At 34.9% G+C, this 27,683-nt stretch overlaps 3 protein-coding genes and 1 long non-coding RNA gene across 4 annotated transcripts in view; 3 read left to right on the top strand and 1 right to left on the bottom strand.

Moving 5' to 3' along the window:
- Window positions 1-89: 89 nt before the first annotated feature.
- LOC119639266 lies at window positions 90-10,500 on the top strand. The gene is made up of 13 exons (XM_038036554.1): window positions 90-292; window positions 669-853; window positions 1,437-2,631; window positions 2,693-3,959; window positions 4,024-4,359; window positions 4,434-4,594; window positions 4,671-5,055; window positions 5,255-5,899; window positions 6,397-6,513; window positions 6,605-7,391; window positions 7,465-7,540; window positions 7,631-7,746; window positions 8,881-10,500. The coding sequence occupies exons 3-13, from the start codon at window positions 1,557-1,559 to the stop codon at window positions 9,463-9,465; spliced, it is 5,550 nt and encodes a 1,849-aa protein (XP_037892482.1). The 5' UTR covers window positions 90-292; window positions 669-853; window positions 1,437-1,556; the 3' UTR covers window positions 9,466-10,500.
- A 1,812-nt stretch (window positions 10,501-12,312) lies between these two features.
- Window positions 12,313-15,319, bottom strand: LOC119639263 (angiopoietin-1). Its single transcript, XM_038036552.1, has 5 exons — window positions 15,314-15,319; window positions 14,768-15,233; window positions 14,261-14,707; window positions 12,547-13,123; window positions 12,313-12,478 (listed from the first exon to the last, which is right to left on the bottom strand). The coding sequence occupies exons 1-5, from the start codon at window positions 15,317-15,319 to the stop codon at window positions 12,313-12,315; spliced, it is 1,662 nt and encodes a 553-aa protein (XP_037892480.1).
- Window positions 15,320-19,692: 4,373 nt separating this feature from the next.
- Window positions 19,693-22,523, top strand: LOC119639125 (serine/threonine-protein kinase PAK 2). The gene has a single exon (XM_038036344.1). It carries the CDS (start codon window positions 20,680-20,682, stop codon window positions 22,396-22,398), a length of 1,719 nt encoding a protein of 572 aa, XP_037892272.1. The 5' UTR covers window positions 19,693-20,679; the 3' UTR covers window positions 22,399-22,523.
- Window positions 22,524-22,579: 56 nt separating this feature from the next.
- LOC119639126 overlaps window positions 22,580-27,683 on the top strand; it is a 16,577-nt gene continuing 11,473 nt past the window's right edge. Inside the window, exon 1 of the long non-coding RNA XR_005247535.1 lies at window positions 22,580-22,936. This is a non-coding gene — a long non-coding RNA (uncharacterized LOC119639126). The remainder of the gene's footprint in view (window positions 22,937-27,683) is intronic.

Genomic DNA, 27,683 nt, shown 5'->3' with positions numbered 1-27,683 from the left:
TTATATAGTGAGTGGTGTGAAGAAGACAAAAAGAAAATTAAAGCAGAAAACGGCAGCCATACCTAAAAATGAATTTAAAAAATGTACTAATTTGCATGTGTTTTAAGTTTCCTATAAATGAGTAGGCAGTAAACGGGATAAATTTTTTAAAAGAGTAATTCTTTGATTTTAACGAAGACGTTATATGTTGCAATAAACGGTGTAAATCTTTAGACACGGTGTAATTACTTAAGAGGAAGAGGAAGCAGTCAATATATTTTGTAGTTGCTGTAAAAGACATCGAAAAAAATAGGTATAGAGCAGAGCGCGCGAGTGTGCTTCAAGTAAAATTCCAAATAGAATTAAGAAAAATTATATAAATTTTTTTAAATGCTTCAAAATGGTAGTGATTCGAAATAAACGAATTCATTTTAAAATGGAAACTTTTTAAAATCTGTCTAAAGTATTAGCGTACTTAACTAATTAATAATAAATGGTGATGAAATTATGAACGTTAAAAAAGGAGTTTTTTTGCGCCTATAGAAAGTTATATACTTAACATTTATATATATATGTATATTTATATATATATATGTATATATTTATATATGTATATACATATGTTTATATATTTATGTATATATATATATATATATATGTTTGTTCCCCCTTATTATTTAATACAAAAGGTATAACAACGAACGAACATACATATTTGCATTTGCTACTCGTCACATACAACGTTGTGCTCCTGCTTTATTCGTTACTGTGAATGACGAGGCATAAGTTTTTAACAAAAAAAAATCTTTTTTGTTTTGTGGACCTAAGTTTTGCTGTTCCCTACTTATGAAAAGAAATAAAATTATCAAAAGAGGTACGTACAATTAAAAAACAGAAATTTTATTAATTAAATGTGTCCGCGACAGAGTTTGCTAAATTTTATTTTTAGAGAGCAGCGGTGCTTCAGTTGGTAGTAGTTTTGTTTTGTGTCTACTGTCGGCAAACAAAAAAAGAGGTTTTGTTTTATTTGTATTTTATGTTTTTTTTCCACTGATAAGGAATTGTTTAAATAATTGCTTATTGTAGTTTTAAAATAAATTATCCAAGTATATGTAGTTAAATGACTGCATTGTTTAAAGATTCAAGTAGAGCAAAGTTTCACAACGAAACTTCCAATTTCATCAGAAAAAGCGATAAGTTCCCAGAATGATTTCTTTTCTTGGTGTACCATATAGTTTTTTTTCGACTAAATTTTTCTATTCATTTTTAATGTTTCTTAAAAGCAGATAATTTTTGAAATATTGTAAAAATTAGCCAAAATTACCCATACGTCTGCCTGATTTTGCTTCAAAAAAAAAAGGAAGAGAAAATTAGCTCAATACAATGCGAATTAATTTAATGTAAATTTATGCTTAAGACTTTGGGTATATCTATATAAATATAAACAAATCTTTCAGGTTATATTTGCTCCAGTATTCGTATAAATGCGCTAATTAAACGCTCGTCTACCTTGTTTGGAGCAGCGACGCCTTTCCGAGGCAGTGAATGTTAAGCCAAATGCAGCAGTTTTTGACAATATGGCGCCAGCTCTCACTGAGCCATTGAGTCCAAAAGAAAAGCTAACCAGCTCAGCGGTAACGGCAAGAGCCACTCCAACGACACGGTCTAGTAAAAAACCCGAACCCCTTACAAATAAAACTAATAACAATTTTAACGTAGTTAAGTCTACAACAAACACACGTGAGAAACGCACACGCGCAGGTACTCTAGTGCAAAATCCCAGTTCTTCAAAACGCCTTACGCGTTCTAGAGACGCGCAACAACCGTGTCATTCATCAAGAGTGATAAGCAACAATAACAATAATAAAATAAAAATAAATAAATTTCCTGCTGTTGTAAAAAATAATGAGCAAATGGGCTTAAGTGCGGCCCTGTTGAATCCCAACAATAATAGCAACAAAAATAAAGGTAACAAGAACAACAATAATAGTAATATTAACGATACTATATTAGAGTCAAAGGCGTCTGCAGAGAAATCCATCGATTGCCAGGACAATTCGACGGCACAACTGTTGGCTGATTTGACAAACGAAGCTATAACGGCAGAAATTTGTTTACGTCAGCAATTGAAAGACGTTAATTTAGTAAAATCTGCTACTGGGACGCCAATATCACCGGTGCAAACGGACGATAACGATATTGTTGTTTTAAAAGCCGCTATTACGAATTTGGCTGCAATCGAAACTAACCAAGAAATTGCTGCGCACATGGAGGCTGCGCAGTCTAATGAAACTTTAGAGTCGAAAAGAAAACAGGATCGTCCAACATCAGAAATAGAAGAAGTGGAAGAAAGTCAAACATCGCAAAGCAATAATGACGACGAAAACGATGTTATTAAAAGCGACAGTGAAGATAGTAGCGAAACCCAAACAATTCTTGAAGAAACCGTTAAAAATTTTAGGGAAAATGAGATGGAGCAAGGCTATGAGGCGTTATCTAATCAATTGGTTGCTATGGTTTCAGCAACAGTTTCTGAAACAGAGCCAAAGAAACCGGATACCTCAAAATCAGAAATTATCGCAGTACAAGAACTACCACCGGTCAACACTGATTCAACAATGACGGCCTCAGAAGTAGAAGATAATTTAGAAGGTAATTGCTTTTAATTACTAAGCCTTTAAATTAAAGTACTCTAAAACTTTTTCTCCCTTAGAGCGTCTTAGTCAACTAGATGGTACTGCTATAGATTCTCCACCGCCAAATCAAGAAGTGGATACTTGTAATTCCAGTGATAAAAATGATGGAAATGCAGTTGCAAGTACACCGCCACATACACCGCTCAAGGATGAGAAAATACTTCAAGAAGATGTTTTACAATTACAACAACAACTGCAGCAAACGCCACCAACGTCTGCGTCCCCATTACCGCAAAATCAACAGATGCTGCAACAACAGAACAATTATACGCCACAAAGTACTACGTCTTCACTAAATACTCTGGGCAGCGGCAATATGCCGCCGGGTTTTATGAAGGATGCAGAAGGGGGGGAACTTGAGGACCAAGATATCGAAGAAGTCTTTAAAGTGTTAAAGGGGATCGAGAGTGGCGGCACTTCGGATTTAAACATGTGCGACTTAAATGTGCTGTTCAATGAAGTTTACACTTCGCTTAAAATCAACGAAGCTGATATGGGAGGTAGTGGGGGTACTGTTGGTCATATAGCAAATGTTACCAGCAATACTCCTTCTATACAACCGCTGAAACCCGCAGAATTGCAAGAGGGCCAAGCAGAAATTGAAAAGCGGCAACAACAAATGCAACGCAAAGTTGAGTTTATGTTGAGGCGTATGCGTAAGCTTCAGGCTCGTTATATCTGCAAGCATGCAAGCGAAGAAATTGCTGGCTTATTTGAATGGAGTGCACGTCATGCGGGGAAATTTATCGGAAGTGTAAACATCAATGAAACTGGCGGAGTTAGTTTAAATGCATTGGCCCCTCATGAAAGTAATAAACATCAGTGGAAAGTCATAGCGGCTCGTCCGCCAGCTACCCTTTGGAAAGAAGAAATCTCCAATTTAGTACCGGCGACGCAGATCTGCTCATTTTTACGCAAACTGGAGACAGCGGCAAACGCGCAACAATTGTGCACGGTGCCGAGTACAAGTTTTGCTAATTTAGCTCTTCATCATAAGAAAACTAAAAAAGCCTTATTGGAAGCACAAGCAGCCATTGCGGCGGCGGCGAGTTCATCTATGTCCTCGGCTTTAGCAACAGCTGATGGCAAAGCGGAAGACGTAGTAGTACCCACACTGGACGAAGAAGTGGCGGATGAGTTAACACAAGTAGCGGGACTACTACAAACAGAAATGAGCGAGGTGCAAAGGGCCATTGATTCAGACGCCACTGAATCAAGTTCTGGAGGTGAGTCTGCTGATGAGATGGTCACATACAACAATCAGCATCAACAGACCCTGCCTATGTAAGTACTATAGATTTCCGTACGATGTATGATATGAATAGTGAAAATTTTAATTTTTTTGTAGAACAAAACGCGCCGCCTGGCGTTATTCACGCGACCGTGCTGCTATTGCATCTCGCTGGTCGTGGCTACTTTCACAAATCGCCGATTTAGAAATTAAAATACGCCAGCATAGTGAACTGTATCAGGAGATTGCACGAACGAAGGGCGCGGTAACATGCGGTTTACCTGAAAATGGTCTGAGGACGGATCCTTATCCAACTCAACCAGAACACGATAACAAAATCGAATTGCCAGATTCTTGTCGAACGCGTGGTTTTGAAGCAAAACTGTTTCGCAAACGCAAATTAATACAAACTACAAATATACACACAATTTCGAAAAAGGCCGCGCGACCGAGGTAAATTTTATTTTCTGTACATGCGCATTTCCATTTATTATGGTTCAATATTGAAATAATTTGTTTGCTTATAGTACCATTAAATGTGGATGTCAATGGCCGTTGCATCCTTGTGCTTTGTGCACTGGACGTGCAGATCCAACAGCGCCTCGTGATCCTCCTGATACAATGATGATGTCAGATCGTATAGCTTTGCTGGATCCTGGCTATCATCCGGTCTTAAGCTTTCGTGAAGGTATGAAATTATTGCTAAGTTCTTTGTACATCGGCAATCGATTAACATTGCAGCATTATTATATTTTTGCGTGTAGATGTTAACAATGCCTTACACTTTGAGGCTATTGCCCGTTTGCCGGAATGGCAACATCGGGTTATGCGTTGCCAAGCGAAGAGTATTGCAAAATCTGTGTGGAAAGCTGAACGGGAAGCTGCCGCCGCTGCAGGTTATCATTTATCAAGAAAGCATGGAAAAGAAGCAATTCCTAAACGGAAATATGTCAAAAAGAAGGATCGCCTTAATGAAGAGAAAGCGGCAGCAGCCGCTTTGGCCAGGACATCAATGGGGCCATCGAAATCATCATCGTCATCGGCAGCAGCAGCAGCATCATCATCTTCAATTGATACGGGAAATGGTACTGCAACTTTGTCTACTAGTTCTACGTCTACAACGCCACTTGTGGCCAACAGTAAATTATTGTAAACATAAAAAATTCGATAATTGATATTAACATAAAACAAAAACAATTTTGCATCTTTTTTCTTTCCATTTTTTTCTTCCTCTCTCTCGCTTTCGATACACATCGGTTCGTTCGTTCCTTCGTTTAATCGATTGTTATTTTCCATCTTTTTTACGCGTAACCTACTACACCGACATGATTACTCAACATTAATAACATCTCCTCCCGTGCTACATCACTCATTCAACTCACAACTTATATGAAACACTTTCCATCAATAAAAAAAAAAAAAAAAAAAAAAAAAACAATTTAAAATGCACATTTTTGTTTTTAATGCCGCTCTTTGAAATGACCGGGGGATGTGCAGAGGTGACGTCAAGACTCTTAAAGAAATCATACTGCCATCAGATGAGCAACACAAATCGAATGAAGGAGCCGTTAACGTCGCCGTCTCTGAACAACAATCAGCACAGTTCGGCATTGATAAACAACGGCAGCAACAACAGCTATGCACCTCAACCAAGCGATTATCTCCATCAAAGCTACGATGCATACAAACCCAACCAAGCACTTTCATCATTGATCTCCCAACCCCTGAACAGCAGCTGCAGCAGCAGCAACAATAGCAAGAACAATAAATATCGAAAACACTCAACGGCAACAATATCACAGATCCCTCATCAAATGCAGCAGCATACTTACTCAACCAGTCAACATAACAATCACTATAACAGCAATAACGCATTTGCCGATACGAGCCTTCTACATAGCACGCCCATTAACGACAATTGGGTAGATATTTCAACTCGTAGCCGAACCTCGTCACCAACATATGGCGTTGGTAATTATCCTAAATATGAAAGGTACTGTAACAGTATTCTTTAATGTCATTATTTAATTCATTAATATATACATATATATATATATATATATATATATATTTATTTATTTATTCTACGCAAATGTATTTAAATCGTTTATTAAGTCCATGTACCCCTGGTGACAGAGAGAGAGAGCTTATTAAATTTATGCGGGCCTCACACTTAACACTCAGAAGCTACGAGGCTACGAGGGATATCATCTACTGTTTATTATACCGAGAAAATGATTCTGAATCAAACTAAGCTTGTCCATCCGTCCGATGTTTGACCATATATTCTTGTGTTCAAGCTGCAAGTCGTAAATTTTTGAGATATTCTGATGAAATTTCGTACACTGATGTGTTTTGATCAAAACTGGACGAACTCTCACACTCTTCATTTTTTTTTTTTTTTTTTTGTATTTTTCATTATAGCATTTTGTTTAAAGTAAAATTAATCAAAAAAATATTTTTTTCAACATTATTCTATAAATGATTTAGAATGCTTGATAGGAAGAATCGCTCTTCGTATGATATCGATAATATTGTGATACCGTATAGCGTGGCTGCCTCAACCCGAGTTGAAATATTACCCTATAAGGAAATTCCAACGCCAAAGTAAATCACTTTTCCTTTTTTTTTTTTTTTTTTTTTATTAATTCTCTTTATCAAATTGAAAATAAAAACAAATTTTTCTCCCTCATTAAAGGTGGCGCGTTATTGAAAATGAAAATGAACTAAATAACGATAGCGAACAAGATCAACTTGATATTTGTAATAAATCAGTAACCGAAATTGAACAGAGTCAATTGACAGCCATGAATGGATTATCGAATTGTGATCAATCTAAAGCATCAGAAATGGCTATAAATGTTGATGATGATGATGGTGGTGGTAATGAGCAAAAAAAGTCTAAAATTGATCAGATTTGCGATCCCGTTAAAATCAATAATGCCATCATTAACGAAAAGAGCAGTGAAAATAATGTAAATGAGAAAACAGTTATAATGCAGGCGGAATTGTGCAGTGGAAATCGTGAGGATAAAAACTATTTTGATGTCACAAAAGAGCCAGAGCCAAAAAAAATTAAAATAGATCATCACGATAACGATGATGATGATGATGGTGATGATGATGATGATGATGATAACGATCATAACAATACTACAGAAAAATGTAATATTTTTTCAAGTGAAGAAAAGATCAACAACAATCATCAGGTTAGGGTTGTAGATATAAATGGCGAAAATGATCAATATGACGACGACGCTTTCGCACTTGAAGAGGATATTTCCGACGAGGCAATGATTTTAAGGCATGAAAGGGCACTAACTGAGGAACGTCGCAAATTTCAGACCTACTTGAAATTTCCTTGGAGTACCCGATCTAGGGCAAATCGTCGTATTGATAGTCGAGCAGAGTCAAGCGGTGCTAATACACCTGATCCAAGCTCTCCAGCACCTCAGAATTCCGGTGTCGGTTGCGGAGATCAGGAGGTATGTATGATGGTCAATGTAAACAATCATATCAAAAATGTATGTCCATTAACAAACAATTTTATATTTGTAGAGTATTCCATCTCCCTTGACATCTAATTCACTGTTTAATACTTTGGATGCCACCTCCGAAGCTGGGGATACTTCAAGTAAGCATTCATTCATTATATAAATTGGAAATGAAATTTAAAAAAAAAAAAAAAACTTCTTTTCTTTTTTTCTTTTTTATATATATATAGCTTCATTCTTAGGTATTAACTCGGAATATAATAAGCGATGTGAAAGAAGGCGGACAACATCTACCAAACGTGATCGTGAATTCGAGCGCCGCAGTGCAACGCCTGACTTTAAAGAAGTGAGTAAAGATAGTAAGAGAGCGAGAGAGAAACAAAGCATAAAAAGAAGCAAATCTTTCCTTTCTTTTCGGAAAGCTTGCTTAATCCAGACTACGAGGCTTAAACTTGTCTTAAACTTCGTTTATAATGTTTGCGGACTTTTTTGAAATCATTGATAACTGATAAATTTGATCTCATCCTTCTCATGGGCCATTAACGCAAATCTTAATGCTTACTTTATAAACTCACTATTTCTTTTTCTCGATAGTTTTATATATTCACCATTATAAGATGGGAGGCGACATGGTCATTATTTTTTTTCATAATGCATGTAACACCCAAAAGAAAGCTTCATAGACCCTTTTAAAGTATATACATTCTTGTGATCAGCGTGAAATTCTGAATTGATTTAGCCATGTCTGTCCCTCTGTGTGACTGCGTGGTGTTTGTTGTTGGCATTCTCCTGGTCGCCAAAAATAAAAATATCGACTTCAGATTTGGCGGAGACATTGGAAGTTTTTCCAAGCATGTTGGTCTTGAAAATGGGCCAAATTGGTTAGAGCAGAAGCCCGCAGTGGAGCGCAACTCCATTTTTCTTAGCAAAAATATATGGATTTTTGCTCGTTACTCGGAAATTATAAAAGTTGGAAGGCCGAAATTTGAACAACTCCTAGTCCTACGACGTGCAAAAATGGAAAACATCCGCTATGCCCACACAAAGTTACAAATAATTAAATTTTATTTTTTTCATTTTTTCGAGCTTTTACGCTTATTTATAATAACGCAAAAAAGACAAAATGTTGATAACTATTTTGTGTACACTTCTCAAATGAAGATACATCATCTGCCTAAAAATGGTTTAATTCTGAAAATCTGTGATCTGGTGGATTAAATATTTCTTAATAGTATCAGCGATATGTGGGTATCAAATAAAGCAATTTGGAGAGTAGAACGCGAAGAGCTTAGAGTGTTGGGCGTGCGAGATTTGACTCTCGTCGACTATAACTTGCTTATTTGTATTTCATTTCATTTATCGGGAACTCGCATCGTTTTTATATCAGTTTTTGTTCTTATAGTCGCAGAGACTTATAGGCAAGAAAGAGAGCATACTTTCAGGCAGTTGTCTAAGGCAATTTTTTAAAATATGTTTTCAGATTGCACCACCTTATGAACCAATGACGTTTCCATTAAGCGATGAACTATATGATGACCTATTGCGCGCCATGACTTACGATCAAACGTTGGAAAATAAACAATCAGATGATTATTATCTATCAACTGCACCTGTTTTAAAATATCCGCGTAACAATCACATGAAACGTGGGTCACGCTCATCGACCGTAAGTGGTGGTGGAGGCGATAAAAATAATGGTCGCGGCGGTAAAATCAATACTAAAATTACGCGACCTATGCCGGCTGACGATGCTGCCGCCATGATCAATGAAAATGGTGATTTGATGGCATCGATTTATAATGAAAATATTGATGATGACGATTATCCGAGACATCATTTAGCGCCCAACGATGATTTGGGGTTCGCCGGTAGAAGTTTTAACAATCATAACGATAATGATTACTATGACGACGAATATGGAGCCTATGTCGGTCGTAAGACACGTCAAGGACGTGGCAATGATAGTGATGGTGAAAGCACCGATACAGATCCATTTCAGGATGACGATCCAAACGACCCAGAGTGGTGCGGTGAATCTGGGGAACGTATACGTAAAAAACCGTAAATATGTAAAATTGTTGAGGCACACAGGGTGGGAGAGGCAGGGAATTTATGATTGTTTGTTAAAATCTTCCTCCTAATCATACCCTGAGAGAGAAAGAGAGAGAGAGAGAGAGAGAGAGAGTTGTTAAAGCTCAAGCAAGTCAACAAAATCATTACTTTTTATATTATCCTTAGCATTTGCGTTGTTCAAGAAAACAAGAAAAGAAGGAAAACAACTAATTATCAATTAATTATTATTGGATGTCAATGGAATGAGGCAAAATATGTTAAGAAATTTTAAAAAAAATTTTTCTTTTTGTAAATATTTATTAAAAGAAAAAAAAAAAACCAACAAAAATTAGTTGATTTCCTCTTTTTTTTTTTCTCGTTCGGTTTAGGTTAGATTTTAACTCTTAGCCAGTAACGTTTGTAAAGTCTCTCGACTTCAGCAAAAGGGAAAAACAAAACAAAAAAAAACAAAAAAACAAAAGCAAATCAAATGCCAGATGTTTGTAAAAATGCAATGCAAAAAAAAAAATTTTTTTTTTTTTTTTTTACAAATAGTTAAAAATGGTTTTTTAATACTAAAATTCGACCTACTTTGCACGCGTGCTCAGATATCAGCTTTAAATTAATTAAATTAAAAATTAATTTTCTTAGTTTCAAGTATGTGTTTGCTTTTCGCGAATAAATTTCATTTTATTTAACATTTTTATTATATTAAACTTCCATTTTCTGTTGTTGTCGCAATAGAGAAGAAAAGAAAGAAAGAAAGAAAAAAAAAAAAAAACAACAAAAAAAGGAAATAAAATTTGTCCTACTTCTAGCTTTTATGATGTAAACAATATAAAATAGTTTAACAATAGTTCTGTATAATAAAGAGAGTAAATAATATTTTAGTTTATTATTATTATTATTATTATATAATATAATTCGCATTCTTTTTTTCTTTTTTTGTGTTTCTCTTTTCTTGGCAAACATCATTGTATGCGTAATGAGTGTGCAGTTTATAATTGCATTAAAGAAAAAGAAATAACAAAAAAAAAAAAAAAATTAAAAATAAAAAATTAACAAGTAAAAAGTAAAAATTAAAATTAAAAAAGAAATTAATTAACAATGAAAACACACATAGAATGTATAAAAAACATATGTATGTAAAGAATTATATTTAAAAATAAATTATGAATTTATATTCTTAATGTCTGTTCTCCTCTTCATAATTATAATTAATACTATTGGTATTATAATTTTTATATCCCTACTAGAAATATGGAACGTAACGAACGTAACTTCTCAATCCCCCGACGTAAAGATCGAATGCATTATAAATGATAGGTTTGCTTAGATTCTTAAATTAGTTTAAAGCAAAGTTTAAATTACAAGTAAAAATACTACGAGTCAAGCAAGGCCGGCCGGTCGGTCGGTCGGTCATTAGGTAACCAACTTTCACTTCGCTTAACTAATAATACGCCATGAAAATCCTAGCTAGCACTAATTTGGTCAAAATTTTCCCCAAAATATTACCATCTTCCAATCACAAATAAGGCTTTGTTGCCATAGCAACGTGTGCTTGCGGTACGGTATAAAAAAACCCTCTGTGATTCATATTCCATTCCACATGGTCGATAAGAATAAATTTTCATCATAAAATATTAAAAAATTAATTTTTTTGCCGTATAAAGGCTTTTTAATCATTCGAATTCTTTTATGGGTTGAGGTTCCGAAAAAAAATATACTATCCTGGTCCAAAGTCGGCAAAGTTAATTTTTATATCGGATTATTGTTATGAATGAATCTTCATAAAGGAATATTGAAAGTGAAGTATTTTTACACTACAAAAATGCAGTTTTCGTGCGAAATAGGGTTCAAGAAATTGACCCACTTGATTCAAAATTTTCACATCAACATTGGAAATACTATTATTAAGCGATTTTTATTGCAAATTGTGATATTTTTTCTTAAAACAGTTTATCAAGTTAAGGTGTTACATTTGAAGTGATCGGAAATGGGATCAGAGTCCGGAGAGTGTACAAAATTTCATTAAAATATCTCCAAAATGGAGACCTATGGGCTGAGTACAAAAATATATGAACAAAGGTACAGGCAATCTTAGCATGGTATGATAAGAGGTAGACGTATGTCAAGTCTTTCATATATACCCTGTACCACAAGATAGTCAGAAGTTGGCAATGGCCTCTATAATTATTCTTTCCATCACCAAAGGACAAGGGCATGTTTATTTTGTCGAAATGTTTGCAACGCCCAGAAGGAGCCATCAATCCCAATATTATATATATTCTTGATCAGCATCAAATTCTTAGTTGATTTAAATATGTCCGCCTGTCCGTCTGTGGTAAATATTCTCCAACAATGAAGCCGTCGACTTCAAGTTTGGCAGAAACATGGAGAGATCTTGCACGCAGTTAGTGGTATTGAAAATGGGCAAAAACGGTCGAAGACCAATCCCACAACATCACGTACACTGAGAACAGCTCGGTTTTTCAAAGGTAATGAAAAATTGCCCTTTTTTGCTCATTATTCATAACATGTCCGCCTGTTCGTCTGTCCATCTGTCTGTTTGCGTAGTTTTGTGTTGTAGTATTTGTGATAAACGTTCCTCCGCTAGCGAGAATGAAAAAGAATTTGTAATTGACCTAAACTTTTCAAAGGACACGCCTACAATGCTCACATGCATCTACAAGAAAAGTTTTTATTTTCAAAATAAGAGAAATCAACTCCGTCCGCACCATATTAGAGAGCATGAGAATTTTATTCTTTTACTTCTTTTGTCTTTTCTTGGGGTAAATGTTGATATGGGTATAAAAGATTTATTTATTTTTTTTTAAATCAATAATAAAAATACAAGTATCTAAGGATCCTCTTTATTATAATCCGGATTAATTTGCTTGGGACGTATCATCATTCGTGTTTCGCGTAAAGAGTAGTCACCGTGCCACGATTCCCATATGACCCCTATATAATTATGATGTAACGGTGTATAATGATAAATTCCATTTAGATTAGTTTCGGCACAACTAGAAATGATAAAGAGAATGGATATCGAACGATATTTTGAAGCAATTAATGTCTAGAATGAGTTTACTTATCGAACCACCAGCCACTGGCGTAACTTAAAGCGCAAGGGCAACAAGCATCTACTACGGTATTATCATTACGCCGATCATACGTACTAAAGTCCATTTCATTATGATATTTCATAGCATCTGGCGCGATGCCACGATAATCACCAATTAATAAATTGTAATTATATTTTTCAGAGTCAACACGAAATACACCATACTCGGCCCATGTCTGCGTGCCATTGAAATCTTCTAATTCAATGCGTAATTCATAATCATTCTCGTAGACTAGACGATGTATGAATTCGTTTCCAAACCAAAAATCTCTTGTTAACGAGCCGAAACCATTACGATAATCGGACCAAGAACGATTGAAATTTTCTTGTCTTGCATAGGGACCACGATGTTGTATTAAAGTCCATGGCCAGCCTGTTCGATTTTCATACGGATAAATGCAATAACGTTCGTTAAAATCTCTTTTCACTTCGTTTAACTCGAGCGAAGCGAATTTGTAAATACCATCCATAAATAGAGATTCACCTGAGCTATTCATTTCCTCAAGTAACTCGTGACAATCTTTTAAAAGTGGTCGCAGAAATTCTGAAATATAAAAAGGAACGAAAAGAAAGTCGAAGTAGAAATGCAAAGAAAATCGGAAGGAAACCAAGATTTTTACGCTCTACGTGTTGTGCGTGTAGTGGATTAAATTCGGTGAGTATGTACATAACACGTAGAAGAACTTGAGATACAAATATCTTCTAATATACTCATCAGTTCAGAATCACTTAACTTGCTTGTCCGTCCGTCCGTCTTTTCATCTTGTCTTCTTCTTATTGTTCAACTTATAGATCGCAATTGATGAGATATTTTGATTAAATTTGATAGATTGACTTGCCTTGACTCGGATGATGCCCGAAACATCGTATGACTAGGTAAAAATTTTGCAATTTTACAATAGCCCCAGATAGCCCCATATGTGTTTGGTAGGTAGACCTAACTGATCCAAATTCCCCAAATCTTAATTGTTATGCTAAATTGCTATTTGCACTTACTATTCATAAGAAATCTTATACAAAGTGGGATCCAAAAAAATAGACCGACGGGGTTCAAATTTAATTGACTTACGTTTTATGTTAAATTTTTATCATGAACAAATTTTCATTATAAATAATTTTTGGCACTTTGGCTTACATTTTCTGAGAATCGTTGTATGCGATGGTATCCAAAAAAAATACGCTTAGGCAATTTGCTATTTTCCCATCGTGAAATATGGAAAATTAAACCTTTTTTACCATACAAAAGATTCAATTTTCGTACGAACGGTTCTACGAGAGGTGGTTCAAAAAATTGCCCTAACTAATCCGAAGTTTTCATATCAACTTGGAATCAGCGACTTTTGCCGAGAATTTTCGATAATTACTAGACTTTTTTCATATAACAATTTTTGAGAATATGGCGTTACATGAGTAGTGGTCAAGAAAGTACCAAAGTCTTTGGGTCAAAGCACATTATAAAATATCTTAAAAATTTGCGACCTGTAGCGTGAACACAAGTTTCCATGGACAGCCACCAAATGGACAGACGGATAGACAAGCTTTGATCAATTCACTGATTCAATGATTCAGAATCGATCGGTATCGGACTAAAAGGTGGTTCTATCTTGAACGCTTCTACATCCGCACAAACTTAATATACATTGTGTAGGGTATAGATAGAGAAACGAGTAACGGTAATTACCAATATCTTCCAAATCGTTTGCTCTTTTATAATCCTTCTCTTCGCCACTACCACTGTCAGTAGTAGAAGCTTCTGCACTTAAGAATTCTTGTTCTTCTTCGTCTTCGTCTTCGTCTTCATTTTCGTCTTCTCCTTCTTTACTATTTTCATCATTTTGAAATTTATTGTCGACGTTATGCAATAGTTTCTCAATACGCTTTAATAAAACATCGGAACTTTCGGTAAATGTTGTCAATTCATTGGTTATAGCGTAACAATAATTGTTAGTGCGATGCAATAGTGATATGATTTCCTCTTGACGATGAACATTATCAGCCAAATTGTGCATTATATTGTCCAAGCTTTTCGAATTTCGCTTAGCCAAGGAGTGCAATTGTTTGAATTTTTGAAAATACAAAATGCTTTGATTATTATTGCAATGAACTCCGCCAGTTGATGGCAGCATCACTTTATCAATTTTATTTAATTTTTTTTTTTTTATATTTAATTTTATGACGTCATCATCGCTATCAATTATTTGCAGATGACGCATTATATCATTCAATTTATGAGATTGATGAGATTGATCCCTTTCCTTGCATTCCCTGCTAAAGAGATTTTTTATATCGCTTAGCAATGAACGATGCAAAGCATCCGAATTGCTTTTCGCCTGTCTATCGATTCCAGTATTTATTATGATTTCTATTTTTTGCAATTGCGATTGTTGTTCATCTTCGAGACGTTTCAATAAATTCAATTTATTTTCGATAACGCGTAGACCGTCATTCCATGACTCGACGTGATGCTGCCAAATGGGCCAACGTTGAGAATTCTCATCAAGTTTTTGCATTGACAAATGCAATTTGTTAAGCAATTGATTCAAGTTTTCAAGTTTAATATTCAAATCCTTAGATCCTTCGATGCTGTTACCGCTCGTACATAACGATGATTGATGAAATCCTTCAATTATGATTAGCATGAAAAGAGCGGATAACTAAAGTGAATGAGAAATGATAATTTATCGTAACATCCTTAAAAGGGGGGAGGGGGGGCTACTTCTTCTTATGTCCATACCATCATCTTTGTGTTTTTTTTTTATTTTTTTTTTATGTATTTCAAAACTTAATGCATTTCGTTGTGAACTTGACAAGATTTTAAAATCTACTGATCTATTGAAATTTACTTTTCGCTTGGCAGCAGTAAAGCATTTCAAGAATTTTAAAGCATATCCAGATGTTGACAATAATTTCGAGTTAATTCATTATTATTTATCATCAACGAATAACAATGTTTTTAGGGCTCAACGAAGATCCTCACACCACATGTACATGATCTTCTGCCTCGTAATTAGCATATGTTGTAGTTAATCATGTCTTTTTTATGACTTTCTACGTTATTAAGTTATGTTTATTTTACTCTACGCTACTTGTGGTGTAAGGTTATGTTAAGTTAATCGGAGATAGATTCGCTTTTTATTATATTGATGGATACGGAATCGGCTTCTGATTGCCTGTTCCTTGCATTTATGTATTCCACCGATAGGGAGAGAGAGAGAGAGAGAGAGAGAGAGAGAGACAAACAGAGAGAAAGCGAGAGAGACAAACAGTGAGAGAGCGAGAGAGAGGGAGAGACAAACAGACAGAGAGAGAGAGAGAGAGAGAGAGAGACAGAGACAGATAGAGAGAGAGAGAGACAAACAGACAGAGAGAGAAAGAGAGAGACAAACAGACAGAGAGAGAGCGAGACAGAGACAGAGAGAGAGAGAGAGAGAGAGAGAGAGAAAGATAGAGAGATTTCGAGTACCCGGCCCAAGAAAACGATTTGTATCTCATACAACGCATTATTTTCATAAGTCGTGTTAAGAAAAAATATTGCATCTTCGTCACAAAGATCGTTCAGTAATAGTATTCGGCTACTGTGAATTGATGTGAAAACTTTAAACAGGAAGAGGAGCAAATCCGTGAACCTCTGCCATGCAACCATTCCTAAGGAAACTGAATCGTTATATGATGAAAACTTAACTTTACTTCTTGATGAAAATTCATTCATAATAAAAATATTGACATCAAAATTAGACCTTGACGATAAGCATATTTCTTTTTAGACCATACCATACGTATAAAAGGAGCAAGGTCTTCTATGGCGACAAAGGCAAATTAGTAAAAACTATGACAAGCAAATTAAATTGCCTAGATTTGAGTGTCCCCCAATTACATTACAAAAATATATTATAAGAGTGTCTAATAGTCGACCTTTCCCGACAGCATCATTTTTTATTGCTTTGAAAAGTCCTTGCATGAATAACTTTAGGGTGACGTAGGATGAGTTGTGACCCACTATATAGCGTTTTTACTTCTTTTTATGTATACATCCATATGAGGGGAAAAAAAATTTTTTTTCATTTATAAATGTGTGTGAATATGCATACGTACGTGTATGAATAACTAAGAAAGCAGAACTTTCGAAGTTTTAGAATAACGACAAACTCTTTAATACCAGCATAAAAATGTGTAGGCAGGCGCCTGTGTTCAGCTCTTTGAAATGGTGATAAAATAAGCATTTCACTAATAGGCGAATTTCATGGGAATAAGCGTTTGATTTTGCGCATTCCACATGCCACACACGCATACATATACATATATATATATATATAAAAGTGTATTTACTTTTGACGTTGTGATAACGCTACCACTAGCGTCTCTACGAATTTTGGGTAAAGCATCCAAGTCTCCCTCGCTTTAATTAACTTATGCATCATTTTTACCCATATATGATCTTGTAAATTGTAATTAACATCCATGCTATCCTAAAACGCACATAGATAAGACATACATATATATATATTATATGTATATGTGCATACATGGCCATGAAATTTGGAAACAAGTGGAAAAACTATAGTGAGATACGGTCCAGCGTTAAATTTACCTTAACATTTTTGTAACAATTTTTATATCCTAACCCACTTGTGGTACAGGGTATATATTAAGTTTGTAACACGAAGAACGGCTTAAGATAGGCCCACGTTTTATGATACCGATCGATTCAGAGAATGATTGTGCATCGATCCAATCCTGACAGTCTGACTGTTTTTGAGATATTTTGATGAAATTTTGATACACTAACGTGCCTTGACTCAAACATATTATCCTGGTCCAAAGTCGGCAAAGTTAATGTTTATATCAGATTATTGTTATGAATGAATCTTCATAAAGGAATATTGAAAGTGAAGTATTTTTACACTACAAAAATGCAGTTTTCGCGCGAAATAGGGTTCAAGAAATTGATCCGCTTGATTCAAAATTTTCACATCAACATAGGAAATACTATTATTAAGCGATTTTTATTGCAAAATTTCTAAAAATTATGATATTTTTTCTTAAAACAGTTTATCAAGTTAAGGCGTTACATGGGAAGTGATCGGAAATGGGATCAGAGTCCGGAGAGTGTACAAAATTTCATTAAAATATCTCCAAAATGGAGACCTATGGGCTGAGTACAAAAATATATGAACAGAGGTACAGGCAATCAGAAAGAAAATTTCGATTTTTTTTTCAATTTTCTTTTAAGATTAAAACTAAGATTATCTGTCCCGTTTTTAATCGTTATTCCACAATATTTACAATTTATAGACAACTTCTGTGGGTATTTATCATCATGACTGCAGGCTTAAAGCCTTAAGAAAAACGTTCGTGTAAAAAGAGAAGTAAATTGTTATTGTGGTAAAAGCTCTCTTCACTAATAATAAGACGTATAACATATTGCATATTATCCTTCCCCCAGAAATAAAAACAAAGTTAACATACGTGAGAAATTTAGATAAAATATTGCAATATTCCGCTAGATATATAAAGATTGGATTTAAAATTCAAAAAGCAATTATTAATATTTACAAAAATAAAAAATGGATGAAATGAAACGTTTGAATTTAAATAACATTGAATGTCGATAATTAACACATCTATACAAATTTTCTTTTGCAAATTACACGGGTTCCTCTTTTTACACGCCTCCTCTTTTTGTATATTATTTTGATGCAAAAGTATGCAATAAAAAAATGACGCAATGTAGAAATTGAAATTGAATACCCTACATCATTTCGGTATTCATTATCCCATAAAATACTCGAAATTTATATATTTTTTCCATGTGATAGCATAGTTTTCATGGAAGACTTTATGCTAGATGGAAGTAAATCGTTACGTGACGTGGCTTCAATTTAGGGACTCACTTTTCCTCGGAATCTTATATGGGTGAAGTCAGAGATCCAAGTGCAGTCAATTATTATGACAAATTATTATCGCGGTCGAAATTTCGTGATAAATTTTTAAATATTAAATTTTAGTGCCATATAATAATTTGCTTTTATAGGAGCAATTACATATATAGGTATTTTCTTTTCTAATCCCATCAGTCGTTTAGAGATTTTCCTCTGTATGTGTAACAGAATCGTGGTTTCTTGATTGTTTCCGATTCTTTTTCCTTGACTTGGTCGCTTTTGATCTTCTATCATCTCCTCTTCTATCATCTCCTCTAGATGTATAGTCTTTTAGAAAATACGCGAACTAAACTTATTTAATTTTACAAGTTATCCGCCTGAGTGGTTTCAAATCTCAAGTGCGCTTTAAAAGAAAAGAATTTATTCTCTGGTTAAATTTATTGCATGTGTATGTGTAAGATATAATCTAAGTATCGATCCTTTCTTCTCTTTAATAATAATAACAATAAATAAAAAAATTGCCAAAAATGGCAGCTCTGTTAAATGGTTGAATTCCCAACTAAATTGCCAGATCGTTTTATTTGCAAAACCGCCAGCTCACGAAATCTGTTAAAAGAGCTTTGTTACTCACGAAATCTGTTAAAAGAGCTTTGTAACTAATGAAATCTGCTAAAAGAGCTTTGTAACTCATGAAATCTGTTATGGAAAATTCAAATTTCCGTCGGCATTGCAAAATGAAAAATGAAAATTTTTTGCCGGCCTCGTGTAAATCACCTGAAACGAAGAAAAGAAAAAGCGTTCGTGAGGAGTTCTACAAAATGCTTGGAAAAATTGTACCTCTTATAGTGCGGCTACTAAATATAGAGCAGGTCAAACTCAGGCTCCAAGTTGTTCCTCTTTTACAGCACCACTGCGAAACGACGTTGCCATCGGCATATTAGCGATTTTTCAATTCTAAAAAGTTTTACAAAATATTATATTGGTATTGTTGCGGAAGAACAACGAAGATTGAAAAATCCTCATAATAAAATATGTTTATAAAAAATAAATAGCAATAAATGATTCAAAATTATTCCCGAATTAAGGCAATTGTATTTACCACCTGGAAGTCTTTAATCCGAAAATAAAAATGCTGCCTTGCTTGTCACGTCCCATTCAGAGTTAATACTATCGCAGTAATAAAGATCTTCACTTAGTTATGGCAACACTTGCTTTATAAGCAAAAGTCTTCGTGAGTTGAAAAAGTTTATCCTTAATTATTTTAAGCAGTAAATTGAAAAAGTTTACAGTAAACCTTATCCTGAAAGCATTTTTTGCGGCCAATAAGATCCAATGTAAATAAATAAAAATGAAGAAAATAATTTCACGCTAATAAAAAGCAAATATTGTAAGACAAGTGCAAGAGCCACTCCTTTTGAATGAGTACGTTTTTGTGTTGTGACTGTGTGAGTGTGTGTGTGTACGTGTGTGGTGTATGTATGAAATTAAAATAAAGGAAAGCAAATTCCAGAGAAAATTAAATCCCCTTATAAATGAAAAATTATATATGAACTATTAACAGAAAAAGAGGGAGAGAAGAGAGGCATTTGATGCTTGCGTGTGTGCAAGCAATTGAAAATAAAACAAAGTAAATAATAAATTTAATTAAACCAGAAACTGGAAAAGTTATATATTATTCCTTCTTCTATAAGAGGCAAAAAAAGTTGCATCAAAAATATTAAATAGTATAAGGAGAAGTAAAAATTGCAAAACAAAGAAGAAAAATTTCCTATTTTGATGCATTTGATTAAATGAAAAGAGAGAAATAGAAGCGCGTTGTAGTAGGCCGATTGCACAAAGTGTAAGAGGGAGTTCAAAAGTCAACGTTGTCAGAATATCGTTTATAGTGTTGGTGTTGGTGTTCGTTATCGTTGCTACGTCTTAGAGAATAATGTGTGAAATGTTGTATTGCTACCGATTATAAGCAAAGTATGAGTTGCATGACTCACATGACACATGAGCATCAAGGAACATAACCAGAACGCCAAGACGTCATTTGCATATGGACTCACTTATATTAAAATCATAATAGGAACAAAGATTCATTTGTATTTTCTCACCTCCAATTAGAGCCACATATCATTGCCTAGAAATTCTTATAAGTGTTAACTTGTTAAAACCCACATTATCGTAATCGTCATCATCAACATCATCATCATCAACATCGTCAGCAGCAATAACAATGAGCAGTTTTACCAGTTTAAAGGGTTGGTTCCGTAAAAAGGAGCAAATCTCGGAGATCGGTAATCCAACAAATTTTCAACGACATTTCCATGTTTCACGTAACGAAAAAACTGGCGACTTAGAGGGATTACCAGCTCCATGGGTGCGTTTAATGAATGCCCAAATTACAAGAGATGAACAAGATAAAAATCCAGATGCCGCTTATCAGGCTGTAAAATTTTATAATTATTCCATAAAAAAGAAAGAGAATGATGTTATTTTTAAGCCTTTCATTACCGAAGAGGCCATACATGAAGAATCTAAAGAGATTGATAATTATGTCAATTACAAAAATAAACATAAATCGCAGGATCTTGAGAAATCTGACGATGAGCGATATAGCGGTGACAGCACGACTACTACAGAGAGCGGCTCAACTACTAGTGGGAATAGTAGTAATAATAGCTTTAATGATCAACAACATACGGCCATACGTTTAACGGGACTGAATGAAGTCATTAAAGAACTTGAGTCTACTTTGGATGTTCAACGTGAAACTCTTAAGCCTCAGATCGATATAACGGGAGAATTGCCACCGCCATTGCCTGCCAAGAAAACACCATCTTTGCCACCAAAACCCCAAACAAAACCTAAACCACGCGGTATTACACAAAAATTATCGAAAGGTGTTAGCGATCTTACCGCGATATCTACTAACGAAGTGTCCGCGATAAATACAGATACAATTATAATTAAACCAGCAACAGGCACAGCTGAATCGGCGCTAGAAGGTGACGGCGACGAAACAATATTAAGACGTTCCAAGGATAAAAGAATTCAAAAAACAGACGCAGAAATCTATGATGAGCTAAGATCTATTTGCAATCCGGACGATCCGAGAGAACGTTATAAAACCACTCAAGAAGTGGGCAAAGGAGCATCCGGTATCGTATTTATCGCGGCCGATAAACAAACGGAAACTCAAGTGGCTGTGAAAACGATCGATTTAAAAAATCAGTCTTCCAAAGACCTTATACTTACGGAAATTCGCGTCCTAAAAGATTTCAATCACAAAAATTTGGTCAATTTTCTCGATGCTTATCTATTAGAGCCCGAGGATCAGCTTTGGGTTGTAATGGAATATATGGACGGAGGTCCTTTAACCGATGTGGTTACCGAGACTGTTATGAAAGAGCGACAGATTGCTTGCGTTTGTCGTGAAGTGTTGTACGCTATCAGTTTTCTTCACTCAAAAGGAATAATACATCGCGATATTAAATCAGATAACGTTCTATTGGGCATGGATGGATCGGTGAAAGTAACAGATTTTGGATTTTGCGCTAACATCGAAGGCGATGAGAAACGTCAAACTATGGTGGGCACACCTTATTGGATGGCTCCCGAAGTAGTAACGCGAAAAAAATATGGAAAAAAAGTCGATATTTGGAGTATAGGTATTATGGCCATTGAAATGATAGAAGGACAGCCACCCTATTTATATGAAACACCGTTGAGGGCACTTTATCTAATTGCCGCTAACGGTCGACCAGATATTAAAAGTTGGGATAAACTTAGTCTTAATTTGCAAGATTTTCTTGATTGCTGTTTACAAGTCGAAGTCGATAAACGAGCCACTGCCGATGAATTATTGCGACATCCTTTCCTTGACGATTGCAGCGAAGTCAAGGCCTTGGTACCTAATATTAAGGCTGCCAAAAAGGTTCTCAGACGTACATAGAGAAGGTGTGCTATAGGTATGTTTGTACGTGCCTAATAAATAATAATCGTGTGATTCCTTTGTATATACATACATAGTATACAGTAAAGTTTCTGCAATAATCTTCGTATTAAAAAAAAAAAAAACAAACAAAAAAAAAACCGCAATAAAACAAAACAAAATAAAACAAAAAGAAAAATAGAAAACAATAACGAAAAAAAAAAAAAAAAAAAAATGTAAGAAAAGAAAAGCATAATTTTATGAAGTAGAAAAACTGGAACAAAACTTACTCTTCTCCGTCGCTCTGGCAAATGGTGACATGACCGTCGCGAATAATAATAATAATAAAGTAAAAACAGAATAAAAAAAAAAAAATACAAAAGCTTATTAGCATTACATTAAACAAAGTAACAAAAGTTATGGAGACGCGAGATAGAGAGACAAAAACACGCACACACATCTACATCTACAAATGGAATTTATAGTAGATGAGACAGTAACTAAATGAAGCTTGAAATCGCTGCGCGATATAGTTTTTTTTATTATACTTGATAACAAGGTAAGTCTGTATATATATATATATTTTTTTTATTTTATTTTTTTTTTTATGGCTAAAAGAAAAACCATAGAATTAAATTTTGCAAAATGAAAATTACACTCTTTTTTCTTTTTCTTGCTGCTCTAATGCCGGCATTATTTGTGCCTTATCAAAAGTATTTCACTGATAAAAAGCGAAATGTGTGCTAATATTGTTGAATTTTGGACGTAAAACTTAGTTCCCGTATCTGTATAAATATGAAACTTTTTGAATAATTTCTTTATATAACATATGGAGGAGTAATACACAGCAACAAAATATAAGTAAAAGCATTATTGTTGAGCGAAACCGACCATTACATAACGTACACCATTTAGCCTAGTACAGTCATTCGCTATAACACTGGCAATAACACACCAAAAAGTACACATCATTTTCATGAACGCCTGCACATGAGAAGGTTAGATTTTCTCTCCACGTAAGAGTTTCCGTGTCATGATACCGCCTATATAAGAGAAAATGGACCTATGCGATCCAAATTCACTGTCGTTAATTGTCTTTGTTGAAACGTTCCTACGAATTATTAAGATATCTTAAAATATCTTATATAAAGTGCAAGAAAAAATAGACCCATGTGGTTCAAATGAGATCCACATTAATTTTTTTTATTTAATTACTATTATGAACAAATTTTCATCCCAAATAAATTAACAATTAGGTTAAGGGTGTACGTTTCATGAGAATCCTTATACGCCATGGTATTCAAGTAATAGACCAAATTCCGGAAAGAATATTTCTTTGTCAATTCATTATTATGAATCAATTTTCACGATGAAATATTGGAAATTCATCCTTTTTATTATACAAAACGTTCCACTTTCGTTGGAACCGTTATATGAGAGGGTCTTTCAAAATATTCTCTCAGCCAAAGTTTGCACAGCAATGTGAAATGCCAAAGTATTATTACATAGTCAGATCTGTCGAGAAATTTTGAAAATTTCAATTATTTTCCATATAACGACTTCTCAGAATAGGTCGAAAAAGGAACCAGCCTTGGGTCAAAGCACGTCATCGTACAAAATTTTATCAAACTATCTCAAAAAAATGCGACCTGTGGCGAGAACACAGATTCACATGGACGGACAGACAGACGGGCTTAGATCAATTCACATTACGATTAGATCGGCATAATAATAGGTGAATTTGCCTTAAGCCCTTCTGGGTGTTGCATACGTCCGCAAAAACTTAATATAACCTGTGCCGCAAGTGGAGTAGCGTACAATGAAAAAGTAAAGCATGAGAATATGAACAATGAATTTCATTCTCTTGTAAAACATCTGTATACCCATCTGATTGTATTAAAGGTCGGCACGCATGAAGTGGGAAAAGTCTTTAAAATTAACTAACCGTATAGCTATTATAAATTAAAATCTCTGCGGAAGTTGGTTAAATGACTTGAAAATAATATTTAAAAAATATTCAAAGTAACTTTAGTCCCGATAAGGAAAGAAGTCGTGCTTTAGTCTAGTTTAGTAAGGGATAATTTTATTTATCTATTAATAAATTTATCAACAAAATATGAATGAAAGGCGCCGGATGACTAGATCATATGCGCCTATCTGATGATCTGAAGTTATAAGGTTAGGCGCACAATTAACGGAATATAGAAAATGTCGTCGAGTTGGATTCTCGGAATCACATCTGCTCATGAACATTCAAATATATTCTCAAGGGATTCGTTAATTTTCGATAGTGAACATGCCCGCCAAATAGGTCCGACAAAAAACGGAGACATTATAAGATAAGCAAGCATTTGGCAGATCCAACACGTTTACAGTAATATTTGGTATTGAATAAATTCTTATTTACTCTAAGGTGGGCTAACAAAATGCATTTAGCTTGGGTAAAGAGGTTATTGTAGCCTGACAGATTAGTATTAACTGAAGGATTGATTAATTGCAGACACACCTAGCAGCTCTAAGGCGTTTAGGACCTACAGTGGCTTCTCGTGCTCCCCAGTTAGCTAGACATTCAGGCCTTTCGCTTCTCTCAACACCCGAACGTCCAGGCATTCAAATTAGTTGCCCATTATTGTGCCGGCCTCGGTCATTCAGTGTTTGAAGGCACTCCAACACCAGCTTGGATGTTGTCATTCGCCCAATTGGGGACTTTAAGGTGGCTGGGCTGTTAGGGTATACGCAGATCCTCTCTCTCCTGTACTGTCTTCTGCTTGGATGTCCATTTGTAATAAGAGGGCGTTAAAAGTCCCCCTGATGCTGGACTTTGTACAAAATCTAGTCTAAAGAAGCCTTTTTAAGTAAAGAATGGACGCTTTATAAAAAGATAATATCACGTTACTGGTATCTATAAGCAAAATAAGAAAATTATATTCGTTTGTGGTCGAATCTTTTACACCCGTCATCGTTATTCTAAAAAGCGGTAAAAGAAAAGGAATTTTCATACTCTATAACGTTGGGTGGGCGTGGGTGGTTTCTTCTATTTTTTAGAATAAAATTTGGCATATGCGCCGTGTATTTGTTGTATTTTATAAGTAACGAACAAACGCACACACAGTTAGCGAAGGGATTCTTTGTTGCATAGCCTAAGCGTGTGGGTGTTGTAGGCGTATTCTTTGAAGAGTTTATGTCATTTTCAAAATCTTTCGCAAATTTTTAACTGATATTTTCAATTTCGCTGACGGCCACTATACTATACTATAAAGTTAGACAGTCAAACCGACCGAAATGCGTGGGTGTAGTGTGAATTTGACACGGGTAAAGGGCATACACACATTACGCTATTTTTGAAGTTCCTTTTTGGGAGTTATAAAGTCTTTGACAAAAAAAAAATTGAAAATCCGAGTTTTTCCATTTTTTTATGTGGTACTATAACTCCACCCATAGAATGTCAGTGCACTTTACAAGTAATAGGCAAAAAAAAGAATCTTTTTTCTTTGGACAACAGAGGTATTCTCAGTTTACATGGTACTGTGGACTTGTAATGCTTTTCGATCGATTCAGTTCATTTTTGGTATTAACCCGTTGGCAAGAACTTTCATTATTTCAGGCAAATTTAAAGGCGATAGCTTTGTAGCTCATCTCCGCGGCCATGCATTACAGCATGCATTGAATAGACGGACAGACGGACATGCTTAAGTCGATTCAAAATTTGATATGCATGTTTTATGTAGCTTCTCATCAAGCTTTCTTCTGGGTGTTGCAAAATTTAAAGACGATAGTTTTGTAGGTCAGCTCGGACGGACAGACAGGCATGCTGAAGAAATCGCTTCAAAATCTGATTTTGATCAAATATATGCATATTTTGTGTAGGGTCTCGTCAACATGTCTTCTGGGTGTTGCCTAATGCCCAAGCGATGGCTTGGTAGGTCAGGTGCGCGGCCAGGAGAATATTTACCGCGCGCATTAAATGGACGGACAGAAGGACATGCTTATAAGTCGCTTCAAAATCTGATTTTGATCAAATATATGCATATTTTTGGTAGGGTCTCGTCAACATGTCTTCTGCGTGTTGCCTAATGCCTAAGCGATTGGTTGGTAGGTCAGCTGCGTGGCCAGCAGAATATTTACCGCGCGCATTAAATGGACGGACAGACGGACTTGCTTAAGAAGTCGCTCCAAGATCTGATTTTGATCAAATATATGCATATTTTGTTTAGGGTCTCGTCAAGATTTCTTCGTTTTGACAAACTATTTCTTGTTCATTGATTTTTTGCATCTGAAAATCGTGTTATTCTAGAACATTTTCAATATCAATTGGACTTAGCACAGACTATCTATCTATCGTTAGCTTATATGCAAATACGTTTATTGTAAACTAAGGAATTCGTTAGGGTTTCTGCTTATTATTGTGCGCCTCCTCTCACTTTTCCTTTTATCGAATTTGTAAACAACTTTTATTTACGGTTGTGTATGCGAAAATCAAGCTGATATCGAACAATGTGTACAAATATGTATAAATGTGATAAATGCTCGGAATACAAATGTATAGCAAAGTATTCGCTTTTATGGGACCAAATGGTTATTTAATTTTAACTTTCCACTCTACTGCATAAAATGCTTTTTATGTCTTTGTACTTTTGATTATTTAACGCCCACCTTTTTTTTTTTTTTTTTTGTGTTCTTATAATGATAAATAAGTTTATAAACTATTGTAAAACATGAACATGTGGGAAAATAAGTAATGGGAAGTTTTTATAGGCTTTGAAATGAGTAGAAGTAGTTGTCATTAACAAGAGATTTTTTATAGCCTACGCCACTTGTGGTGGTACAGCAGCGTATATTGAGTTAGGGCGGACGTAATGTAACACGCAGATGGGCTTACGGTAAACCAACTTTTCATTATACCGATCAATTCAGAGTTGTAATCCGAATTGATCTAAGCCTATCTCTCCGTATGTCTGTCCGATGTCTGCCGTATGCAGGTCGCAATTTTTGAGATATTTTGATGAAATCGGGGCCAGTGACGTGTTTTGAATAGTTCAGATTGGTCCACTTCTTCGACACCTCCTTACTTGCAAAAAAAAATTGCAATTTTCAAAATTTCTGAGCAAGAGTGACTAAGTAATGGTATTTCGGCATTGGTATCAAAACTTTGCACCGGCTTTGGCAATTTGTGAACCTTCTCTCATATAACGAAAACCGAAGTTCATACGACAAAAAAGGGAATAATTTTGAATGCTTCAATTCATGATATAAATTTCATCATCATCAATTTATATCATAAATTTCATCATCAATTTATATCATAA

Source organism: Glossina fuscipes, unplaced genomic scaffold, assembly GCF_014805625.2.
Source record: "Glossina fuscipes isolate IAEA_lab_2018 unplaced genomic scaffold, Yale_Gfus_2 112, whole genome shotgun sequence".
Classification (NCBI taxonomy): domain Eukaryota; kingdom Metazoa; phylum Arthropoda; class Insecta; order Diptera; family Glossinidae; genus Glossina; species Glossina fuscipes.
Note: the sequence above shows the minus strand (reverse complement) of the source record. Positions and strands in the feature narration are given on the sequence as shown.

Coding starts and splice junctions, on each gene's coding strand:
- LOC119639266 (XM_038036554.1), top strand. CDS start 1,557: ATGGCGCCAGCTCTCACTGAGCCATTGAGTCCAAAAGAAAAGCTAACC. Junction 2,632..2,692: donor AGTAGAAGATAATTTAGAAG/GTAATTGCTTTT, acceptor TTTCTCCCTTAG/AGCGTCTTAGTCAACTAGAT. Junction 5,056..5,254: donor GTGGCCAACAGTAAATTATT/GTAAACATAAAA, acceptor ACATTAATAACA/TCTCCTCCCGTGCTACATCA.
- LOC119639263 (XM_038036552.1), bottom strand. Junction 13,124..14,260: donor AAACGATTTGGAAGATATTG/GTAATTACCGTT, acceptor TTTATATTTCAG/AATTTCTGCGACCACTTTTA. Junction 12,479..12,546: donor AGTGGCTGGTGGTTCGATAA/GTAAACTCATTC, acceptor TATCATTTCTAG/TTGTGCCGAAACTAATCTAA.
- LOC119639125 (XM_038036344.1), top strand. CDS start 20,680: ATGAGCAGTTTTACCAGTTTAAAGGGTTGGTTCCGTAAAAAGGAGCAA.